This window comes from Dreissena polymorpha, chromosome 13, assembly GCF_020536995.1.
Source record: "Dreissena polymorpha isolate Duluth1 chromosome 13, UMN_Dpol_1.0, whole genome shotgun sequence".
NCBI lineage: Eukaryota > Metazoa > Mollusca > Bivalvia > Myida > Dreissenidae > Dreissena > Dreissena polymorpha.
Genome location: NC_068367.1, coordinates 58,604,233 through 58,628,989, shown reverse-complemented (window position 1 = coordinate 58,628,989; position 24,757 = coordinate 58,604,233). Strand labels below are relative to the sequence as shown.

Sequence of the window (24,757 nt, the reverse complement as noted above, 5' to 3'; positions counted from 1 at the left end):
AATATGGGTCATGCCGGGTCAAAAACTAGGTCATAGGGTCAATTAGTGCATTTTCAACGGCGCCACTTTGTCCGGACTCTAATTCAAATTGTATTCATCCGATCTTCACCAAACTTGGTCAGAAGTTGTATCTAGACAATATCTAGGTCAAGTTCGAATATGGGTCATGCCGGGTCAAAAACTAGGTCACAGGGTCACTTAGTGTATTTCAAGCATTTAGCATGGTGTCCGCTCTCTAATTGAAGTAGTTTTCATCCGATCTTCACCAAACTTGGTCAGAAGTTGTATCTAGACAATGTTTAGGTCAAGTTCAAATATGGGTCATGCCGGGTCAAAAACTAGGTCACAGGGTCACTTAAACCATTTCAAGCATTTAGCATGGTGTCCGCTCTCTAATTGAAGTAGTTATCATCCGATCTTCACCAAATTTGGTCAGAAGTTGTGTCTAGACAATATCTACATGTAGGTCAAGTTCAAATATGGGTCATGCAAGGTTAAAAACTAGGTCACGAGGTCACTTAGTGCATTTCAATCATTTAGCATGGTGTCCGCTCTCTAATTGAGGTTTTCATCAGATCTTCATCAACTTTGGTCAGAAGTTGTGTCTAGATGATATGTAGGTCAAGTTCAAAAATGGGTCATTTTAAAGTTATCAAGTTGTCCAAAGCCTTAAAACGGGCGTATCTTGTGACAGTTTGGCACTCTTGTTAAATATGGGTTCGGCTTTATTTGGCTCTCACAGGATGTTGGTGATATTGATTTATTCCTGCTCCGTTTTAAACAACGCCTTACTGATTGTGCAACTCAAACCTGGCACGAAAATATAAATGACTCTTCAAGATGCGATACTTACAGACAATTTAAAAGTTTATTAAACATGGAACGATATTTAGACATAACAATGCCATTTCATTGCAGACAAGCGTTAGCGAGATTTTGTTGTTCAAGCCATAGGTTTCAAATAGAGTTAGGTAGACAATTAGGAATACCAAGAAATCTTAGAATATGTGCACATTGTCAATTAGAAAATGAATCTGTAAAAACAGAGGATGAATATCATGTATTTTTTTAATGCTCTAAATATGCTGACATTAGGCAAATCTATTTGTATAATTGGTATCATGGCAGGCAAACTGTTTCAAATTTCTTTGATCTGTTAAGAAATGAAAATGAGTTTGTTATTAAAAAAAAAATAGCCTTTTATGTTTACCATTTAATACGTTCTTCATATGGAACGTAATTCTTGTAGTGGAAGTATGTTTGTTCGTATTTGTTTTTTGTTTGTTTTCTCCATTCAATGATATCGTATTTAAAAATTAATAATAACAACATCGAATTACATAACAATTTCCAAAGAAACAATTCCACTTCAAACAGAAGCAATATAAGAGATAACACAAGGTCTTCATACAGAAGAAACTATAGAAACAACAACAATACGAGCGACGACATATTGCAAGATATGACGACAAACCAAGCGAATTTAACGTTGATTTTTTAGAAGGAGGCAGGGAGTGGAGCAGTCCGACATAGAAACTTTAGGTAACCTAGCTGAAAATTCAAAATTATTTACAAAAATTTACAATTTTTCAAAAAGATCATTATCTCAAACTGAAATTGACGTCTTATTGAGGGGTTTTAAATTTACACCAACACCTAAATATAAAAATGATTCTTATGATCAAATAAAAGATGTGGATGATTTTCATAGATCACTTAGGCTTAAAGAGTTTTTTAATAATAGTGATCATAATAATACAAACAATTCTATTGTAAAAAATCAAACGTCCTTTTATCCACCTAAACATAGAAATAATACACTAGACCATTATATAAATGTTACTCGAACACTTTGCCTTCAACATTCTCAAATGGAAAATGACACTAAACATAACATATCATTAAAAGAAAGAAAAGCTATAGATTTATTAGCTGAAGACAAATCCATAACTATTAAAGAAGCAGATAAGGGTGGCGGAATTGTTATAATGAATACAGACTTTTATAGAAGAAAATTATTAGCAATGTTAAATGACGTTGAATATTATAAACAAATCCCTGATAATGGTAGTCAAATAACACTTTCAAAAATACGCAATTTACTAAAGGAAAATAATAAACTAACTAAACAGGAAAATGATTTCTTAGTAAAATTCGAATGGAAAACAAGTCTATTTTATGGTCTTCCAAAAATTCATAAAAGTAAAATCATTCAGGATGCAATTAAACATAGCAATTCAGAATATATAGAGTTAATGGATCCAGACGATTTAAACTTTCGCCCAATAGTCGCTGGAACTAACTGTGAAACAAGTCGTTTAAGTTCTTTATTGGATATCTTGTTAAAACCGTTTGTAAAATATTTCAATTGCAATATAACAAATAACATAGATTTCCTAAAACATATACCTTCACAAGTTCCAGAGTCAAGTACATTAGTATCATTTGATGTAATTAATTTATATTCTAATATACCGCATACTCTTGGTTTAGAAGCTATTGATTATTGGCTTCAAAAATATCCAGATTCGGTTAATGAAAGGTTTTCGCAACGGTTTATAAAAGAAGGCATAAAAATAATACTTGAAAATAATAACTTCAATTTTGATGATAAGTACTACAACCAATCTAAAGGGACTGCAATGGGTACTAAATTCGCGCCAACATACGCTACATTGGTAGTGGGATTTTTAGAACAAAAACTATATGCAAGAATTGGATCAATTTATAATGATGAATTTTTTTCTTTTATAAAAACATTTTGGAAAAGATTTCTAGACGATTGCTTTATTTTCTGGACAAAATTTCCCCATGAACTTCAAAACTTTTATACTATTTTAAACAACTTACATTCGGATATCAAGTTTACAATGCAAACAAGCACACTCGAGTTACCATTTCTTGATATATTGATTATAAAAAACAATACTGAAATTAATACTGATATATATTACAAAGAAACTGATTCTAAACAATATCTTAATTTTACCTCGTGTCATAATAAACACACAAAGATAAATATTCCTTTCACTTTAGCGAAACGGATCTGCACCATAGTTTCGAATGATAAACTTAAACTAAAACGTTTAAATGAACTTAAGCATTCCCTTATTCAAAGAAAATATCCACAATCTATTATAAATACAGGTATTAAAAAAGCACTTTCCATCCCTAAACATGAATTACTTTCAAAATCAACACAAAAAGACAAGAGTAATATAATTCCATTTATTTCAACACAAAATCCAAAAAATAAAGAACTGTTTGGCGTATTGAAAACAACATTGACATTTTACAAACAGACCCGGTTATGAATAAAATAATTTCAAATCAGAAGATAATAAAATGTAAGCGACAGCCACCTAATTTAAAACGTCTGTTAACCAAATCTTACTTTTCATCTCAAGAACCAAGAGTATCCAAATGTAATGACCCTAGATGCGCCCTGTGTGGTTATATTATTGAAGGGAATTCTTTTGATTTTAATGATAAAATGTTCAAAATAAAAACTAATATGTCATGTGATATACAAAATGTGATTTATGTATTAGTATGCAATGGATGCAAACAATATTATATAGGCCAAACTGGCGATAAACTTAGAAATAGGCGATCTGTCCATGAACAACAAATGCGAGACCCCTCAACAAGACAGATGCCTTTAAGTAAACATTTAGATGAATGTTCACATAATGAACCAAAATTTAAAATATTTCCATTTTATAAGCTATTTTCGAACAATATTTCAGCTAGGTAAGCAAAAGAACAACATTTTATACATGTAATTAAACCCAAATTAAATTTCATTTAATATTTATTGACATTATGACGTCATAATTGATATGACGTTATCTCCATGACATTTTGACGTTGTAATATATTGTATTATGCCCTGATGAGCTATGCGAAACGCGTTGGCTAAATCAATTCTAGATTTAAAATCCCAGACACGTGTTTTTACTTTTATTATATAATATTCACAATCTGGATTATTACATTTTACTTATATAACTATATATATATATATATATATATATATATATATATATATATATATATATATATATATATATATATATATATATATATATATATATATATATATATATAGGTAGGGACAACTCTCTGTATTATCTGTATATATATATTTTGTAAACATGATGTATTATGGGCCGGAGGCCTTTGTTTACAATAAACTTACTTACTTACTTACTTACTCAAGAACGCTTAGGCCTAAGATCATGAAACTTAATAGGTAGATTGATCATGACTCTCAGATGACCCCTATTGATTTTCAGGTCACTAGGTCAAAGGTCATGGTCACAGTGACCCGAAATAGTAAAATGGTTTCCGAATGATAACTCAAGGACGCTTATGCCTAGGATCATGAAACTTCGTTGGTAGATTGATAATGGCTGGCAGATGACCCCTATTGATTTTCAGGTCACTAGGTCAAAGGTCAAGGTCACGGTGACCCGAAAAAGACAATGGTCTCCGGATGATAACTCAAGAACGCTAATGGCTACGATCATGAAACTTCATAGGTACATTAATCATGACTCGCAGATGACCCCTATTGATTTTGAGGTCACTAGGTTAAAGGTCAAGGTCAAGGTTATGGTGACCCGAAATAGTAAAATGGTTTCCGGATGATTACTCAAGAACGCTTATGCCTAGGATCATGAAACTTCATAGATACATTGATCATGACTCGCAGATGACCACTATTGATTTTGAGGTCGCTAGGTCAAAGGTCACGTTCACGGTGACCCGAAATAGTAAAATGGTTTCCGGATGATAACTGAAGAACGCTTATTCCTAGGATCATGAAACTTGATAGGTAGATTGATCATGACTCGCAGATGACTCCTATTGATTTTCAGGTCACTAGGTCAAAGGTCAAGGTCACGGTGACCCGAAATAGTAAAATTGTTTTCGGATGATCACTCAAGAACGCTTATGGCTAGGATCATGAAACTTCATAGGTACATTGATCATGACTGGCAGATGACCCCTATTGATTTTCAGGTCACTAGGTCAAAGGTCAAGGTCACAGTGACAAAAAACATATTCACACAATGGCTGTCACTACAACGGAGAGCCCATATGGGGGGCATGCATGTTTTACAAACAGCCCTTGTATTAAAAGAGTTTACCTGTTTTATAATGAGAACTATATATATGAATGTGTAAATTATTATAAATGATTATAACTCATCCTTCTGCAACAGTCACTGTTCCTTAAACACTGTAATGTCATTGTCCTGCATTCCTACAATGATTGAGCGTGTGTGCTTACTGTAGTAGACAGACATAGGGCTAATCACACCATTATTCTTTGTGACCACCTCTGCCAGTATCTGTCTTCCATCTCTGACCACCTGGACTACTGTGTTTGAATAGAATCCACACACCAGAACTTGTCCTGAATCTGTCACATGTAGGCCAGGTAGTCCTCCTATAGGGGAGCTCAGGTCAGGTACAATCAGGGTGGAGATCACTGTGCCATCCCTGGACAGTGTGACCAGCTGGCCACTGTCCTGGTTGGTCACATATATCCTGTCACCATCTGGACTGACTGCACAGGAGGTCACTGTGGTATAGAAGACAGTGATGATGAGATGTTGTTATTATATTGAAATAAAGGTAATGATAATAAAAAATGAAATTCTAATGATCCTGTCATGTAATAAAGTCCAGCTTTTTTGTAGAATATACTACATAATAAAACACTTAATAACATTAATGAACATGAAATAACACTAGAACACTTCTGAAATTAAAAACATCAAATGTGAACTATATATAGAGACCAGTTGTATTCTGAATGTCATATATTGTATTTCTTTATTTTGATACATTGGTTACATGTTTAAGTTTGGAAATAATTATCAAAGACATCATTGTTTAACTTCAATATAAAATTGTTAACTTGTGATAAAAATTTGTGAATATGCATAAAAAATAAAATGTTGGACATAGGCTCAACATGTTAAGCTAATTATTTACAAAACTTACAATTGGTTGCTAAGATTACGTGTATGTGAAGCTTATAACTCCTTAATTTCAATGACGGTAGAAGCCTGGGCCCAACTGTTTGGAACATTAGACTAATGCTAATAATAATTGTTACCTGATGTATCCTTAAACATCTCCCTCACCAGTCTTCCATCCACAGTATAGAGATACAGAGCTGTACCATCTGTAATGTACAGGTTACCATGCTGATGGGCAATACCACAGCATGTATGTTGGAACTTCAGTATCCTGTCCTCTATCAACTGATCATTGGTCACTCTGATAACATGGACCTCGTTGTAACCAGTAACTGCCACCAGACTGGTGTCAATGCTGCAGATGGACCGTGGTGTACTAGGCAAGTCATAGTGGGCCACCACGTTGTAGGTCTGATCCAGGAGCTTCACATTACAGTTGTAAAAGTCTGTGATGAGGAGTTCTCCAGAAGCTGTCTCACAAATACCAGTTATGTAGAATATGCCTTGATCACCCTCAATCCTCACACTGTACTTCTTACCACTCTTCACTTTTATGATTTGATCAGGTTTGCTTACTGCACCTGGTTGATGTCCCTGGACCAGCTGGTGTGATGAGCTTGATACAGGATCAGATACCAGGCCTGACTTGGGCAGATGACTGTTTTGGTTTCCAGGGCTATAGTGTCTAGATGAACTTGATTCTGGAATGGATGTGTTTACCTTTAATCTTGAAGCTGTTTGGTTTCCAGGGTCAGACTGGCTGCATGCTTTAGGTGTATTCTGTCTGGTATTTGTGTTCTGTGTTGTCCTTTTAGTGGGTTGTGATTGTTTAACTGTGCTCAGTATTTGTCCCAATCCAGATAGAGCGGACAGGGTTTGTTGGATGGTTCTATCAGGATTAAAGGTTAGTGTCCTCTCATTATTTGCTGTCATATCTTGTAAAGATGCTTCTACCTTAAGGGACTGGTCAAGGCATTTTCTGTATTTGATAAAACTCAGTGCTTCTTTTTTGTCTTTACTTGTCAGCAAATTTTCTTGTAAGCATGATATATTTTTTATGGACTTATTGCAGTTTTCAATGTCATTTCTGATAGATGTCTTCACATTGACCAACAATGTGTCCAAAGCCTTCTTGGTATTTTTCTCCAGTTGATCCAAAGCGTCATTTATAGTCTTTCGTAAAGCATTGATTTCTTCCAGAATTTTCTTGTAAGATTTCTCAAGAGACTGCAAATTTTCCTCAAAGTCATGTTTCTTCTTTATCAACTGCTGGTGTTGTGTATCAAGAGTTGCTGACAACTGTTCTAAGTCTCTTTTTTGATTGAGGTCTTTCACCTTGTCAGCTATTAGTACCACATGACTGCATAACCTGCAAAAACAAACACATTTAAAGTTGATTATGTATGCGATTTGTCAAGCATTGATAATATTGGTAGCTATACAATTTATTTTTAAGCATATTATTTTGTCATATGAATATTTTTCCGAACAATATCTAGAGATGCTTTTACTTATATCTATCTACAGTCCAATCGGAGTTTGTGGTCACCTTATATGAGCGGTCAGTCTAGATTCCCAGACTACCCCCCACCCTATCAAATTCATTGTTTATTTCTCCTGAGTGTAGCCTGCCGTTGCCGACCAGGACCCATTTAATTTCACACCAATAGCAATTGCACCTGCCTTTAGCGTTCACAAGGCATTATTGCAAGTTGAGAAAAATAAACACTCGGTTTAATCTATTAGCATTGTTGTCTCTTACATTGCAGGTCATATTGTCTATTCTGCAATTAAAGAATCAGATTAAGTTAATTTTCTTTATTATAATAAATTGACCCATTCTGAGACAACAAATCATATCAGGGCTCTCGCTGGATTAAATTTTTTGTTTGCCACCCATATTTGCCTTTTTTCGCCATTTTAAAAATAAGAGCCATTTTGTAGCCATTTTTAAATCCTAGTCTAAAATGCATATACAATTAATTTACGTAGTGTGTATCTCTTAACCAATTATTACCATGCAATACCAATGCAAAGAAAAGGAACGTTATTTCATTCATATTTATGTGTGCTTTCCATAAAAAAATCTACATAATATAATGGTATCATAACAGTATCTGCCAAGATTCTACTTCACTATCAAGACTTAGCCTCCAGCATACATATTTAATAATAACATTTAATTTCATTGTTGGTTAGCGCAATCATGAAAATAATGCTTAATAAAATTACTTTACCACAGGCACTAATTACTTCGAGCATCCATGGACACCATATTTGTTTATCACGAATTAATTATCACAGTGTTGATACAGAACAAACGGATACGTACACAGATAAGCAACATCAAACCAAACAAATCTAAAACCCTCAAATGCTTCAAATTATAACAACTCTTTCAATTGAAGCATGTGGGCACTTTTCATGTGTGGCAATTAATGCGTTCTGATTGGATAATACATTTATTTCTTCCTATTAGACTTCTTCAAGGGGCGTAGCTTAGGTTATACTGGCTAGATCTTCAGAATATTTTGTGGCGTATACATGTTTGAGATTCCCGCAGGCAGGAATGGTTTCCAGTCGAGTACCTAATGATATTTTTTTAAGAGAAAAATAAATGAAAATCCGTTTTGGCCACTTGTTTTTGCAAATTGAAAGTAAATTTTCCCCCTTTTTTTTATAGAAAATTGTGAGTGCAGCGGGAGTACTTCAAATGTTGTTGAGGTTAATTTTATTGGGATAATTATTGGAAAATCTTCATGAAATAAGTATCATAGAATGCTTTAAATAATTATCTCCATTTAATTATTAGTAAAGGTAGTTATTGCAAAATTAAATATGGATTTTAAAATAACATTTTATTTTTTGACTGAACTTTCTAGCTTACACTGAAATGGAATCAGATTAATAAATGATGAAATATTATTGAGCTTGAAACACAAGTATTTCACGTTGTATGAACGAAAAGATCAGATGTGCTAAGCTTGTGTTTGTTTGAATGAAAATGATGTTTGTTCACACAGGAGGTTTTCAAAGCTTTTGATCCTATAAGCTGCCCAACAATTTAAAATGTGGTCACCTTACTGTAGCATTGACTGGCCTCTGTACACAGGTTTGACTGTATATTGCAATACTCAATAGATCGTTACCTGACTGTAGCATTCACTTGCCATAATCAGCTACTTTGACCACTTGCCTTGACTGGTCTCTGTAAATAGGTTGTACTGTATATTGCAATACTTGTTACCTGACTGTAGCATTCACTTGCCCATAGCAGCCACTGTGATTACCCCTTTGACTGGCCTCTGTACATAGATTGGACTGTATATTGCTATGCTTGTTACCTGACTGTAGCATTCATCTGCTTAAATCAGCCACTTTGACCACTTCCCCGGACTGGCCTCTGTACACAGGTTGATTGTCAAATAAGAAATAAATAAAAAACATGTGCAAAAAACATATTTATATAAAGTACAGTCCTTTTTACTTACTGATGAGTGTGGACATGGCAGGCATGACATATCAGCTGACTGTGGTCCTCACAGAATCCTGTCAGTTTTTCCTTCTTGTGATCCTGACAAATCTCTTGTTCACCCACATTAGTCTCAGGCCACTGGCTGATGTTTGTCTTGTCCAAAATTTCATGCTTCTTGTAAAGATAGTTGTGATACTCCACACATTTGCTACAGTAAAATTTAGAACAGTCCCCACAGTAAAATTCAGCCTCCGTGTTTCTGTCATTTTCCTGACAGGGGAAACAAGAAAAGTCAAAGAATGATTCTGATCCTTTATGAATTGAACTCTCTAAATAAGAAGCCATTTTGTAACTATTGATAACTTCTTTCCTTGCTAATTTAAATCTTGAAATTGCAACTAACCTAACCCATGTCAGGTGATATCCAGTCATGCGATTGTATAGCGTGTTCTACTTTAGTTGTTCAAGTACCCATATCTTATTACCAATATTGACAGGTTTATAAGCAAAACGTTAAGCTATTTACAGAATGATATGGTCTAAAGTGTAGATAGTAGAGTTTGTATATTCTGTTGAATTTAAATAATCTTATCGATAACCAATTCATAGACAGATATACACAGTGTATTTTCACTCATGACATGAGTTTTATTTTAGGGAATTAAATAAGTTTTTATGTCAAATATTAATGTAGATTACAATTAAAATTGAGTAAAAATATACACTCAATCTTAAATTGAGGAATGAAAAGATAATGAGAAATATATTTGAGACTACCTGCAAAAGTTAACAATCTAGTTGTAACAAATTAGTGATAAAAGGTTTCCCATTCCTGAGTGGTACTTGTTTTTTATATGTACGTAGTGAAAACTTAAAAAAATCTCACAAATGATTTGGAACTTAATTATACCCCCACAAACGAAGTTTAGGGGGGTATATAGGAGTGCGCTTGTATGTCTGTCGGTCTGTTTGTCGGTCCGTTGGTACGTACATGTATTAAGTGTCCGCTCTCTATTTCAAGTTGTTATCATCTGATCTTCTCAAAACTTGGTCAGATGTTGTATCTAGATGATGTCTAGGTCAAGTCAAGTCAAGATCGCGGTGGTGTAGTAAGATCGCAGTGGTGTAGTGGATGAGGTGTCCGCCTAGCGATCGGGAGCTCGTGGGTTCGAACCCCACTCGGGGAGCGTTCTCATTATCTCACCTAGTACTGGTTCTTTCCAGGAAACGGACTCGATAATGTCCTTCTGCCTATAATACTCGAAAGAGCGGTTGGCAGTATTCAGAGATAGATAAGTCAAATATGGGTCATGCCGGGTCAAAAACTAGGTCACGGGGTCACTAAGTGCGTTCAAACATTGAGCATGGTGTCCGCTCTCTAATTCAAGTAGTTTTCATCAGAGCTTCACCAAACCTAGTCAGAAGTTGTATCTAGATGATGTGTAGGTCAAGTTCCAACATGGGTATGCCGGGTCAAAAACTAAGTCACGGGGTCACTTAGTGCATTTTAAACATTGAGCATGTTGTCTGCTGTTTTTTGTGAAGACAACATGCAAAATATTCTGTGTCAATGCGGCATGTGGGGGTATTCGTCATGTCTGTGACAAAGCTCTAGGTGGCATTGGAAATTGCATGGTGGTTTCACTAGCTTGCAATTCTGACTTAAAATGAGACATTTGACTTTACTTTTTTATGCCCCCCTTCGAAGAAGAGGGGGAATATTGTTTTGCACTTGTCGGTAGGTCGGTCTGTCCGTCCACCAGATGGTTTCCAGATGATAACTCAAGTACGCTTAGGCCTAGGATCATAGGTACATTGATCATGACTGGCAGCTGACCCCTATTGATTTTGAGGTCACGAGGTCAAAGGTCAAGGTCACAGTGACTCGGTCTTGGATGCAGTTTAGGACCACACTTGCAAATTATATTATGTACTGTTGTGGTGGGGTCTCCGTCCCCACTAGATGGTTTCTGGATGATAACTCAAGAACGCTTATGCCTAGGATCATGAAACTTCGTAGGTACATTGACCATGACTGGCAGATGACCCCTATTGATTTTGAGGTCACTAGGTCAATGTCCAAGGTCACAGTCACTCGAAATAGTAAAATAGTTTCCGGATGATAACTCAACAATACTTAAGCCTAGGATCATGAACTTTCATAGGTACATTGATCATGACTGGCAGATGACCTCTATTGATTTTCAGGTCACTAGGTCAAAGGTCAAGGTCACAGTGACTTGAAACAGTAAAATGGTTTCCGGATGATAACTCAAGAATGCTTACGCCTAGGATCACGAAACTTCATAGGGACATTGATCATGACTGGCAGATGACCCCTATTGATTTTCAGGTCACTAGGTCAAAGGTCAAGGTCACAGTGACTCGAAAGAGTAAAATAGTTTCCGGATGATAACTCAAGAATGCTTACGCCTAGGACCATGAAACTTCATAAGTACATTGATCTTGACTGGCAGATGACCCCTATTGATTTTCAGGTCACTAGGTCAAAGGTCAAGGTCACAGTGCCAAAAAACGTATTCACACAATGGCTGCCACTACAACTGACAGCCCATATGGGGGCATGCATGTTTTACAAACAGCTCTTGTTTCAAGAATGACTTAATTGTAATAAACAATCACACAAATTAATGTTCTGTGTAAATGGATATCATAATATTGCAATTGCATTGATGCATTTATTAATTTCTTTCTTCAAGTGTCTTTCTGTAATGTAAAATAATATGAGCGTGTCTTTGAAGCCAGTGGCCAAACATTTGAAATTAAATAAAAGTAACATATCCTATAATGTTTCTTTCTAAATGAATTAACAGAAACAAATCGCTATTTCCATTTCATGATTTAATTTGTTTAACTTAATGCTCACCATTTTAGTGCACCTACATAGAGGTGGATCAAGCGCTGAGCACCAATGCGGTGATCCTCAGCAAACCAGCCTGGATGTGGGGCGCAGAAATGGGGGCCAACGAGAAAGGCGTTGTCATAGGTAACGAGGCAGTGTGGACAAAGCTGAATGGAGCCGAGGATTACACTGAGTGCCTTCTGGGAATGGATCTCTTAAGGTTTGATTTTAGTTTCATGTAGTGTCTACAGGGAATGGAACTCTTAAGGTTAGATTTAAGTTTAATATTATTTAGTGTCGACCGAGAATTGACCTCTTAAGGTTAGAATTATGATGAATATAATGTCTACATGGAATGGACCACTTAAGGTTAGAAATATGTTTAATATAGTGTCAACCTGGAATGGACCTCTTAAGCTAACAAATATGTTTAATATACATGTAGTGTCTACTAGGAATGGATCTCTTAAGGTTAGATGTAAGTTTAATATAATGTCTACCTGGAATTGACCTCTTAAGGTTAGAATTATGATGAACATAATGTCTACCTGGAATGGACCTCTTAAGGTACGAATTATGATGAACATAATGTCTACCTGGAATGGACCTCTTAAGGTACGAATTATGATGAACATAATGTCTACCTGGAATTGACCTCTTAAGGTTAGAATTATGATTAATATAATGTCTACCTGGAATGGACCTCTTAAGTGATTAATATAATGTCTACCTGGAATGGACCTCTTAAGGTTAGAATTATGATTAATATAGTGTCAACCTGGAATGGACCTCGTAAGTGATTAATATAATGTCTACCTGGAATGGACCTCTAAAGGTTAGAATTATGATTAATAGTGTCTACCTGGAATGGACCTCTTAAGAAATACAATTATGATTAATATAGTGTCTACCTGGAATGGACCTCTTAAGGTTAGAATAATGATTAATATAGTGTCTACCTGGAATGGACCTGTTAAGTGATTAATATAATGTCTAGCTGGAATGGACCTCTTAAGGTTAGAATTATGATTAATATAGTGTCAACCTGGAATGGACCTCTTAAGAAATAGAATTATGATTTATATAGTGTCTACCTGGAATGGACCTCTTAAGCTTAGAAATATGTTTAATATACATGTAGTGTCTACTGGGAATGGATCTCTTAATGCTAGATTTAAGTTTAATATGTGTCTTCATGATCAGGAATGCATCTCTTAAGGTAAGATTTGAGTTTAATATAGTGTCTACAAAGAATTGACCTCTTAAGGTTAGAATTATGATTAATATAATGTCTACCAAGAATGGACCTCTAAATTTCGTGCGATGATAATGGACATGTCATACCTACATGACTTACAGATGAAGTGTAAGTCCATTGATTTTTGTCGAAGTTATGAGCATTGGACATAGAAATTTTCTCTATAATAACTGTTCCAGGGGGTTTTCACAAAATTCGTTTAGATATTTTGCTAATTTTTGGTTTGTGAGTATACCTACATTACCTACAGATGAAGTATTAGCTTCGTTTTGGTCTATTGATTTTTTGCAAATGTACGGGCCTTGGACTCTTTAATAACTGTTTTACAGAGGTTTTCATGAAAGAAAAGCCTTCAGATATTTAGCTGATTTTTGGTATGTGCGAGTCAACCTACATTACTTACAGATGAAATGTGAGTTTGATTCTGATCCATTTATTTTTTCTCTATAATAACTGTTTTTTCAAAAATGCTTTCAGATGCTTTCCATGGACCGTAACTTTGTCAAATATCAATGGACAGTAACATGGTCATGATGTTTTCAATTGGGATATAGCTGCTGTGTGGCTCCACAGTGCAATAGGGCGCATTGTGTTTCACAAACCCAGCTCTTGTTTTTAGTTTGTGCAGTAGTATTGAACACTAAACTAATATTCTCTTTTCTGTTACTTCATATATAAAATATCATATATCAATTTCCCCTGTTAGGCTAGGCTTGGAACGCGGGTCAAGTGCCCGTGAAAGCCTGGAGGTGATCACAGCACTGTTGGAGACCCACGGTCAGGGTGGAGCCTGCGCAGAGGGTGGAGACATGTACTACCACAACAGTTTCATTATTGCTGACTGCACAGAGGCCTGGGTGCTGGAGACGGCCGGAAAATTGTGGGTTGCAGAAAGGGTCACAGGTAACATTGCAGCAAGCTTGTTACAGGGAAAAATGATCACAAACAATCCTGGCACTTTTATAGTTTTATATAATTTTGTATAAGTTTTCTGTGTTTACTGATATTTTTCTGATACATCCTGAATAAATGTGACACAATTTTGGTTATTTGCTTCGTCAATTATGGTCTAGTAGACATCAGATTTTAATGTTGAATCCTGGTTTATTAAGATTGCTCATGTAGGTAGTTTTGTGTTGTTGTTTTTTCCGTCTTTTGATGTGTGCTATCAAATCAAATGACTTTTTCCCAAACACTAAAATAATGGGAGGACTCACTTTCATACATAAACAGAGTTATGATCATATAAAAGGTCTCATTTCAATTTATCAAAATTAATGTGATAGGAAGCATGATTTTTAACAAGTGCCCATTTAAATTAAGAATGTATTTTTTTGTTTAATGTGTAATTTACCCTTTACCACTTAAATTCGAATTTGTATCAATCAATATCAGTACATCAATAAATACAATGTGTAAATGCATTTAATGCATTGTTAAAAAAACATAACAGTTTACTCCAAGTTTGAAGTCTTATTCCAATGTCACATAATATTGCGTTGAAAGATTTGGCAACATTTTCTCGTTGCAGAAGGGGTGAGGAACATATCAAACCAGTTGACAATCACTACAAAATATGACCTGTCTTCCCCAAATCTGGTCGAAAAGGCAACCGACCTCAAACTGTACAAACCTGAAGATGGCGAGTTTAACTTTGCAAAAGTTTTTGACCAGGATTCCATGTCCAGTGTTATTTCACGATTCTGTAACGGCCGAAAATTGATGAAGAAATATGCAGAGAATGGTAGGTGGCAAGAATTAACAACATTTTTAACTCTTATTCATTAAGACTTTGTGCAGATTTTATCTAGTACGGCGCTAAATAGTAAATACATTCACCGCATGTTTTCGGCAAAAGATTATTTTAATTTCCGGAATTGCTAAATGTTTACCACTGGCAAATTTGGCAAATGACAGCGGAAGAATTTTCGTGTTTGATTCCAAATATTTAAAGCTACACATAATATTAATAATCAGAAGTGGAAAGTCCATACAAAATAAGATCCCAATATGAAAAAGAGCAAAATAACAATCCTGAGACAGTTCTGAATACTGGGAATTTTGAGAATGAAGATCAGTTGAAATTTTTGATTAATTTTAAACAATGCACATGTACCTTATACAATCCATGCATGGGCTTAAAATAGCGTGTTTTTCAATTTTTATACGCCCGTCTATGACGGGACGTATTATGGTATACCCCGCGTCCGTCTGTCCGTCCGTCCGTCTGTCCGTCCGTATGTCTGTTAATGTCGTACGCTACGTCAAATATCCTTCGATGGATTTTTTTCAAATTTCAACACAATCTTAATATTGATAAACCCTGATCCCCTTTCGTTTTTGACGGAATTCTGAATTGTCGTTCCAGAGTTATGGGACTTTGTTCGTCAAAATTTCGTTATTTCATTGAATGTCCTACTGTAGCTATATAAAAATGTTAAAGTTGTTATAACTTTGGTATGCTTGGACCTAGAGTCTTGAAACTTGACATGAAGGTTGGCCAGAACTAGTAAGTAACCCCTGGACATTTCAAGGTCATTCATTTGAAGGTCAAGGTCACTGTGACCTTGAATGTAAAAATGTTAAAGTTCTTATTTCATGTTATAACTTTGGTATGCTTGTACCTAGAGTCTTCAAACTTGAAATAAAGATTGGCCAGTACTAGAAGATGACCACTGGTCATTTCAATGTCATTCATTTGAAGGTCAAGGTCACTGTGACCTTAAATGTTAAAATGTTAAAATTGTTATAACTTTGGTATGCTTGGACATAGAGTCTTCAAACTTGACATGAAGGTTTGCAAGCACACTTAGATGACCACTGGTCATTTCAAGGTCATTCATTCTAAGGTCAAGGTCACACAAGGTCACTGTGACCTTAAATGTTAAAATGTTAAAATTGTTATAACTTTGGTATGCTTGGACATAGAGTCTTCAAACTTGACATGAAGGTTTGCAAGCACACTTAGATGACCACTGGTCATTTCAAGGTCATTCATTCTAAGGTCAAGGTCACTGTGACCTTAAATGTTATTGTTGTTCATGTATCCTACCGTAGCTCAAATATCCCCCGATGGATTTTTTATACGCCCGTCTATGACGGGACGTATTATGGTATACCCCGCGTCCGTCTCTCCGTCCGTCCGTCCGTCCGTCCGTCCGTCCGTCTGTTAATGTCGTACGCTACGTCAAATATCCTTTGACAGATTTTCTTCAAATTTTAACACAATCTTAATATTGATAAACCCTGATCCCCTTTCGTTTTTGACGGAATTCTGAATTGTCGTTCCAGAGTTATGGGACTTTGTTCGTCAAAATTTCGTGATTTCATTGAATGTCCTACTGTAGCTCAAATATCCTTCGATGGATTTTTTTCAAATTTCAACACAATCTTAATATTGATAAACCCTGATCCCCTTTCGTTTTTGACGGAATTCTGAATTGTCGTTCCAGAGTTATGGGACTTTGTTCGTCAAAATTTCGTGATTTCCATGCTCATGTACTTATAAAATAAACCATGTATTCAAATACAAATAAACTGAAGTAAAAAAATGATTCAAAGGGTTATTTATTACCTTACTACTTCATTGGCGAACGACGGGCGTATCATGCGCTCATGGCGCAGCTTTTATTATTATTTTTAGCTCACCTGAGCACAACGTGCTCATGGTGAGCTATTGTGATCGCCTTTTGTCCGTCGTGTGTCGTCAACATTTACCTTGTTAACACTCTAAAGTTCACATTTATTGTCCAATCTTCATGAAACATGGTTAGAACATGTGTCTCAATAATATCTTGGACGAGTTCGAAAATGGTTCTGGTTGGTTGAAAAATATGGCTGCCAGGGGGCGTGGCAGTTTTCCTTATATGGATATAGTAAAACCTTGTTAACACTCTAGAAGTCACATTTTTAGTCCAATCTTCATGAAACTTGGTCAAAACATGTGTCCCAATAATATCTTGGAAGAGTTCCAAAATGGTTCCAGTTGAATGAAAAACATGGCCGCCATTGGGCGGGGCAGTGTTCCTTATATGGCTTTACTGTATGGTAAAACCTTGTTAACACTCTAGAAGTCACATTTGTGGTCCAATGCTCATGAAACTTGGTCAGAATTTTTGAACTAATAATATCTGGGCTATGTTCAAAAATGGTTGAGATCATTTAAAAAACATGGCCACAAGGGGGCGTGGCATTTTTCCTTAAATGGCTACTTACTTCAAAACCTTGTTAACACTCTAGAAGTCACATTTATTATCCAATTTTTATGAAACTTTATCAGAACATTTGTTCTAACAATAGCTCGAGTGAGTTTGAAAATGGTTATGGTTCGTTGAAAAACATTGCCGCCAGGGGGGGGGGGGGGGCAGTTGTCCTTATATGGCTTTAGTGAAAACTTGTTGACACTATATTAGCCACATTTATTGGCCAATCTTCATGAAACTTGGTCAGAACATTTGTCCCAATGAAATTTTGCCAGAGATTGAAGCTGGGTCATATGAGCTCAAAAACTAGGTCACAAGGTCAAATATAAAAAAACATGTTAATAGTCACTTTTTGGTCAAAATAATCTTCATGAATCAGCTTGCATTTTTTTCAGAATAGTCTAGTTCCTTTGGCTTTCAGGTGAGCGCCTCAGGGCCTGATGGCCCTCTTGTTTATTTTTTTGTTAGCAGGTATATAATAGTAATTAGAATATTACATGCTGTGGTGTTTGATGACTTTTATTGCATTTGTTTATTGAGGGAAATCTTATTAAACCTTAACATAACACAATCAGCTTTTGCCTTACCAAATCACTGGAAAACTACATTCATGTAATATTCCCTATTTATCACCCACTATAATGGTTATACACTAAAAATTCCTTAAAAACGATATCTATTAAGTTTTACATATGCTGGTGCATATGTTATCTCCCTTTCTAGTGATAATATACCCATTATCAAACTGAAAGGTCGCAGAGGTGTAATGGATGTCTGCCTAGGTAACTGTTTGACTGTACAAACTGAAAAGTTTGATCCGCCATTCGGAGCGTTCCCAAGTCTTTTCCAAAGACACTAATTTCTGGTTCTACCCAGGAAAAAGTCTCTAGAGAGTCTCTATTTGTTGAATGCTTTTCATGAAATCAAAGTAAAATTTATAGGTTTAAACTTCAGTAAACCAAACACATATGTCCCCTACTACAGTAGACTCTGTCAATACCGGACTCTCTGAATACTGGAACTCTCCCGATTCCGGACGGTCGGGCCAGTCCCGTATTTTCTCCTTCTATTTCTTTGTTAAAAAATGTTGAATAAACCGAACTCTCTGAAAACCGGACGGGTATCTCCGTAAATTTGGTCATTTTCAACGTAAAATACATTGAGTATACCGGACGGTCTAAATTCTCAAGATGCCCGAGGCGTGAAAATAACAATTCCTAGTCAGCTCAGCTAGTGCAGTGTCACACATTTTGCTCGCGCAATTATCGATAATCGAATTAAACATACCATAAAGGTGTCAAGTCGTTACCGCGCTATGGGAGTCCGATTAAGTAATGTAAAACAAACTGTGAATGTTTATAATAGACGTGCGGTAACACCAAAAAGTGATTGACTCGATCGTTTTATTTATTATTTATTATCGCCTATGATAAACAATTTAATTAAAAATTAATGCATGCCGTTGCGACGATCACTTACTTGTGATCTTCTCGGTTATTTTAAAAGATCTTATAGCCATGTTTTTAACATAAAGGAAAAATGTGCTTTCAAGCAAAGAGTGACCTTGGACTTTTTCGTGAAATTGAAACTTCAAGAATTAGTAGGTTTTGAGATTATGAATATCTTAAAAAATATCTTAAACTATAATTATGACGCTGTTGTTTGCTTGTGTGTATGTTTAATGATAATAAATCGTGTACTAGTATCTACAACAATCTTATTTGTGTTGTCACTCGCCTATATGACAAATGCCACGTATGTACATGTATAAAGCCCCACGCTCACTTTGGGATTAATCAAAACAAGTCGGTATGGAATATATTTTGCTTTTAATCGATTAAAAACACATTTTTTAAGAATGCAATTAACACCATCAGTACCTGCGTACAGTTATCACATGGTACATGTAAATGTATATGGTTTGTTTTATTTTTATGTGATTCTGTACACAATGCATACCAGGTATATTTCGGCAATATGCAAACTCTTGGTAAACCAGAACTCTCTGAAAACCGGACGATCAGGCCGGTCCCGAGACCGTCCGGTTTACAGAGAGTCTACTGTATTATAAAAGCCACACTCTCAGAAAACAGGACTTAATGCATGTGCATAAAGTTGTGTCCCAGATTAGCCTTTGCAGTCTGCACAAGTAAATCAGGGACTACTCTTCGCCTAGACTGGGGCCCGTATTCACCAAACAATTCTTAGACTTAAGTCTAAGAATAAAGAAAATTCTTTAAATTAGAATATTCAAGAATTTCTTTAATTGTGAGTCAAACTCTGCTGTAAACATCTCTTTCTATATTGGTCTTCACATAGAACATTTTGTAAATGACATAATCACCAGTGGAGTCCTGTATATATTCAAACACTGAACACATATTTCTTGGTTCTAAGTCTATTCTTTATTCTTAAGTCTAAGAATCGGTTGGTGAATACGGGCCTGGATCTTCACTGAGATTAGACCCCATCTATACAAAAAATTCAATAATAGTGGAAAGTGTCGTCCCAGATAAGCCTGTACATACTACACAGGCTGATCTGGGAAGACACTTTACGCATATGAATTAAGCCCCGTTTTTCCAGAACAAGGCTCATATTGCGGGTGATCATGATTTTCTCTCGTACATTTCAGGTACCTTCTCAGTGACCGACATGATGAACATACTCCGGGACACGGACAGCGGCATCAACAGGCAATCTGGCACCTGCGGTAGTCAGGTCTCCATGTTACCTAGCAACGGCACCTCTGCCTCCATAGCAATGGGCATGCCTTGCTGCCATTGGTTCACGGGCATTCCCGACCCAGCAGTCAGCATGTTTAAGCCGTTCATATTCACGCCTAACGTTTCGATTGGTCACTTGACGACGTCGCCCGATCACGGTGCGGACGATCCTGCCAGAAAACAGCCGAGGTTTGGAGGCAAGGTCGAGCGAAGGCATCCCCTTTATATTGCACACGAGAAATTGCTGACATTGCAAGTTCAGAATGAGGCCAAGGCTTCAGCGATAATTAAGAATGTTCGAGATTTGGAGTTAAATTGTGTCGCCGATATGGATGAGGTGCTGAAATGCTTTGATGAATCGTCATATTCTAAGGTGAATGAATTGTTCGCACATATGTCTAATATGGAGTCAAATTTTTATAAATAGATAGGTTTATTTTTATCGCAAGAATTGTTACTTTTTCTATGTAATAGAAAACCAATCTAGTCTATAGCATCAAGTGATATTGCTTACATGTTTTTAAGAGGTGAATATCTGCATAATATTTTTCTTGTGCGCTAAATGTTGCATTGAAGTTCTTTACATTGAAGACCATTGTACGTGTGATTGATCTTAAAAGGGCCTGTTATCATCAAACACTTTTTTGACATAAGAATAAATAAAAATCTGAGTGAACACATGAATGGTCAAATGTTTTGCTACTTTTAAAATCATGTACAAGGTTTATCATACACATACGCAACTTTGTTTTATCATAGTCTATGGTTTAGTTTGACTACACTTCAACACCGTTATTTCGAAGTCGTCGGAACCGTTAAAAAAACTTTGGATTAACGATAATTTGAAATAAACATTTGACAGAAGACTTCTTTGATTCCTTAAAAATAAAACGTTGTAAAATTCGCATGGCTTGGTTACAGGCTTACTTAAAAACGTAAACTATTCAGATAGCAATATATTTCTACTCGTAACAAACGGTGGAATAAAACGATTCTTTTTCTTGTTTTTATTTTTCTCTAATTACAGAACATATAAAATAAAACGAATAGCACAAATTTCAGACAAACATACATATGCATACATTTTCGGAAATGAATTTGTAAACAATTAACTAAATGTTAGACTAATATGTACATGTACTAGCTTTTGTATTTTAATTTTACAAAACCTTGTTACCACCCTAGATGTTACAAGTATGACTCAATCTAGATCATACTTGGTCATGTTGTTAGTTTAGTGTAACCCTTTCAGTGCGGGAACCGAATTTTGAAGGCTTTTGCAAACAGTTTGGATCCAGATGAGACGCCACAGAACGTGGCGTCTCATCAGGATCCAAACTGTTTGCTATTCTGATAATATTCTTTGAAAAAAATCTAAGAAAATGCTAATTTTAGAAATTCAGCAGACGACATTTTAGCAGACGACAAATTTCCCAGCATGCAAAGGGTTAAACCTATTCATTTTACCTCAATTACATCGATAGCCTATGGCTGATTGAAACGCTATCCATTCCGTTTCCTGGGACATAGAACCAGTACTTGGTGTCTTTGGGGGAGATTTAAAAAACTCTCCCACAGTGGGGATCGAACCTGTGACCTATTGGTTGCTAGGTAGACACCATATCCACTACTCCATGGCAACCTTGGTCAGAATTTTCATTTTGACACTATCAAATCTGATGATTAATTGGGGTTACATGTGCTGAAAACAAGGTCACCCGTTCAAATTTAATTAAGGTCCCCATGGTGAAATGGATATGGTGTCCACCTAGCGACAAGGAGTTCATGGGTTTAACCCCACTATTGGAGAGATCTTTAGATCTCCCCCAAAGACACTAATTACAAAATGTACTGGTTGCTAGGCCCAGGAAATGGATTTAAGAGCATTTCAATAAACCTAGAGTTTTCAATGCAAGAGAGCAAAAATAAATGGGTTTAAACTAAATCTAAGAAAAACCTTTTTACCAATCTAGAAATAAATTAAGTTTATGTTAAATGTGGGAAAACTCTTGATGATATGGTATATGAAAGTTCTGTTTACATGTGTATGCTTTTGTGGTATTGTGGTTAAAGGTCCAGTAAATTTGACATGATCATAGTTTTGAGACAAGAGTGGATTTTTTAAGCATCCATGCCCTATGGACACATGTCTCATTCATGTAGGTCTATTCTATTGTTCTCTTATTCTTATAAAGTCGGTACTTCTAACAGGTCAAGTCTTCAAGGCCTGGTGATGTAAAATAAATTTTAGCTTAAGGAAAATGGTATCTTTTTGTTTTGTATTTGCTGTTTTTGTTTTTGCTGTTAAGGGTATCCATCAACTATGTGAAACAGAAAAATAGGTGAAACATTTTCCCTTTAAGACTATTGAATATGTGGCAAAAATCTGGGGAAAATTAGGAAATTTGAGGAAAAGGTTAAAAAAATCCTTGATAAAAAATGAATTAAAAATTGAAGTGTAGAATTTGTAATTAAAGAAACATAATTATATGTGTTTTGCAACTAAAAGTGAGTTATAATTAAACTTTCTCTACGGAACCTAATATTACTTTTGAAAAAAACAGACAAACATCAAGAAATTTGATTTGGCCAGTCTGTTGTTGTTTTTCTTGTTGTTGTTGTTGTTTGTAATTACCGGTATGTAAGATATAGCAGTGTATATTTTGTGCTAAAAGGGTAATGTTTCTTTAAATGCAAATTTATTTAAGATGATGATGAGGTTTTAAGGTGATTTGACTGAAAGTGGTGACATTTTTTGCTATAAGCATCTTGTATGAATTAATTTTGGTGTTGTTAATATTATAAACAGTGTTTACTTTTGTTCAGGTTGTTTGATGATGATGCAAAGTTGCTTGTTGGAAATTGATCACAACTCCTTATTGCTTCTTTATAAAGTACCAGTAAAAGGTACTCTCCCAATGAGAAAAAACTACTAAATTTCCGATTTTCTTCTAAAAAATTCCCGAAAGGAAAGAAAAATTTCGTCAATTTTCTTCCAAACTTGCATTATCTTCAAATGAAGAAATAAAATGAGTACTCAAACTTAACATTTCAAGCCAAAATGCATGTAAATGAATGTTTGAATTTTTTGTGCAATTTATACCAAGCAATTTAAAAGACCCAAAGTTCCCAAACAGAAGATTACATGGTGCAAATTTTCTTAATTTTAGGGTTTTTCGATATATTTTTTCACAAATTTGTATGGTACAGGTACTTTTCCCAATTGGGCAAACAAATCACTGGATCACAACTGAGGTATACATGAAAAGAGCCGTTAGTCATGTGAAATACATACATCAAATAATGTTAACTTTTGTGTGTCAAAGAATTATTTCTTTCCATCTTTTCTTGAACTAAAATTGCATGAGAAATTGAACGTTCATTGAATGGTGGGTAGATCTTTACATTCATACTCTTTTAACAAGTCAAAAAGGAAGCTATGTGTCTTGATGTTTTCTGAAAAAATGTGATAATAAATGCTTCATTTTCTGATCAAACTCAAAACACATTTCTTTAATTAATCTTTGAACAAATGTTGGGACAATTTATTTGTATGTTTTCTAATGGGATATGAATGAAAAATATTTTGGCTTTCCCATTTCATAATGTGACTTATTTGTTTGGTGTTATTGTAAAGCTACAGATGTTTGCTATGTTGTTGCAATTTATTTATTTATTGTTGATACAGTTTTAAAGATATTTTAAATTTTTCTTGGTAAATCATCTATTTGGGAAAAAACAGGGTTGAGTTAAAACTAGATTATCCCCTGGCCAAGATTTCTTGGTCCCATTATCAATACAATCGTCACATTTGTGAGCTATTTACTTCTGTTGCTACAGTGTATTCTACAGTTATTTCTACTTGTCTATACTATTTCCATCTTTAATTTAAAAACAAATAAAGTACGAACTATTTGAAACATTCAACCCAAACAACATACAAAAGCCATGTATTTTATAACAATAGGTTTTTCCCATTGAAGAAATGACATAACTTTAAATTGATATCACATGAATTTACGATAGTTTTTAACCTTTTCTGTGCACTGACATGTCCAAGTCTAAATATATTCGATTGGTAATCTTCACTGTAGATCAGTACTCGACATCAATGAGTTTACTTTGCTGTTAAACTGATATTGTCATCGTCAAATGTTTGTACCATTATCGTAACTATTAAACCGAATAAAACAATAAAATATATTTTGGTTTTTATTGTGCGCTATGTCCCCACAGA

General features: G+C 35.3%; 2 protein-coding genes across 4 annotated transcripts in view; one reads left to right on the top strand and one right to left on the bottom strand.

Moving 5' to 3' along the window:
* The window catches only part of LOC127854821 (secernin-3-like), a 204,174-nt gene extending 179,451 nt beyond the window's left edge, over window positions 1-24,723 (top strand). For both annotated transcript variants that reach the window (XM_052389886.1, XM_052389887.1), the window contains exons 3-6: window positions 12,367-12,554; window positions 14,299-14,495; window positions 15,124-15,336; window positions 20,430-24,723. In XM_052389886.1, coding sequence (XP_052245846.1) covers window positions 12,367-12,554; window positions 14,299-14,495; window positions 15,124-15,336; window positions 20,430-20,947 — 1,116 coding nt within the window. In that variant the 3' untranslated portion in view covers window positions 20,948-24,723. The remainder of the gene's footprint in view (window positions 1-12,366; window positions 12,555-14,298; window positions 14,496-15,123; window positions 15,337-20,429) is intronic.
* On the bottom strand, window positions 4,131-9,919 carry LOC127854817 (uncharacterized). Of its 2 annotated transcripts, XM_052389883.1 has the most exons (4): window positions 9,875-9,919; window positions 9,488-9,679; window positions 6,134-7,365; window positions 4,131-5,593 (listed from the first exon to the last, which is right to left on the bottom strand). In XM_052389883.1, exons 1-4 carry the CDS (start codon window positions 9,901-9,903, stop codon window positions 5,232-5,234), a joined length of 1,815 nt encoding a protein of 604 aa, XP_052245843.1. In that variant the 5' UTR covers window positions 9,904-9,919; the 3' UTR covers window positions 4,131-5,231. The 2 variants fall into 2 exon arrangements, with proteins under 2 accessions (XP_052245843.1, XP_052245842.1); XM_052389882.1 differs by having other exon boundaries at window positions 9,488-9,919.
* Window positions 24,724-24,757: the final 34 nt, after the last annotated feature.

Excerpts from the sequence above, each read along its gene's own strand:
- LOC127854817 (XM_052389882.1), bottom strand. The coding sequence starts at position 9,903 with ATGACTGGATATCACCTGACATGGGTTAGGTTAGTTGCAATTTCAAGA. Across the intron at positions 7,366-9,487 it reads TGCCATGTCCACACTCATCA|GTTATGCAGTCATGTGGTAC; the intron begins GTAAGTAAAAAG and ends TTGTTTTTGCAG. Across the intron at positions 5,594-6,133 it reads GATGTTTAAGGATACATCAG|TGACCTCCTGTGCAGTCAGT; the intron begins GTAACAATTATT and ends TCTATACCACAG.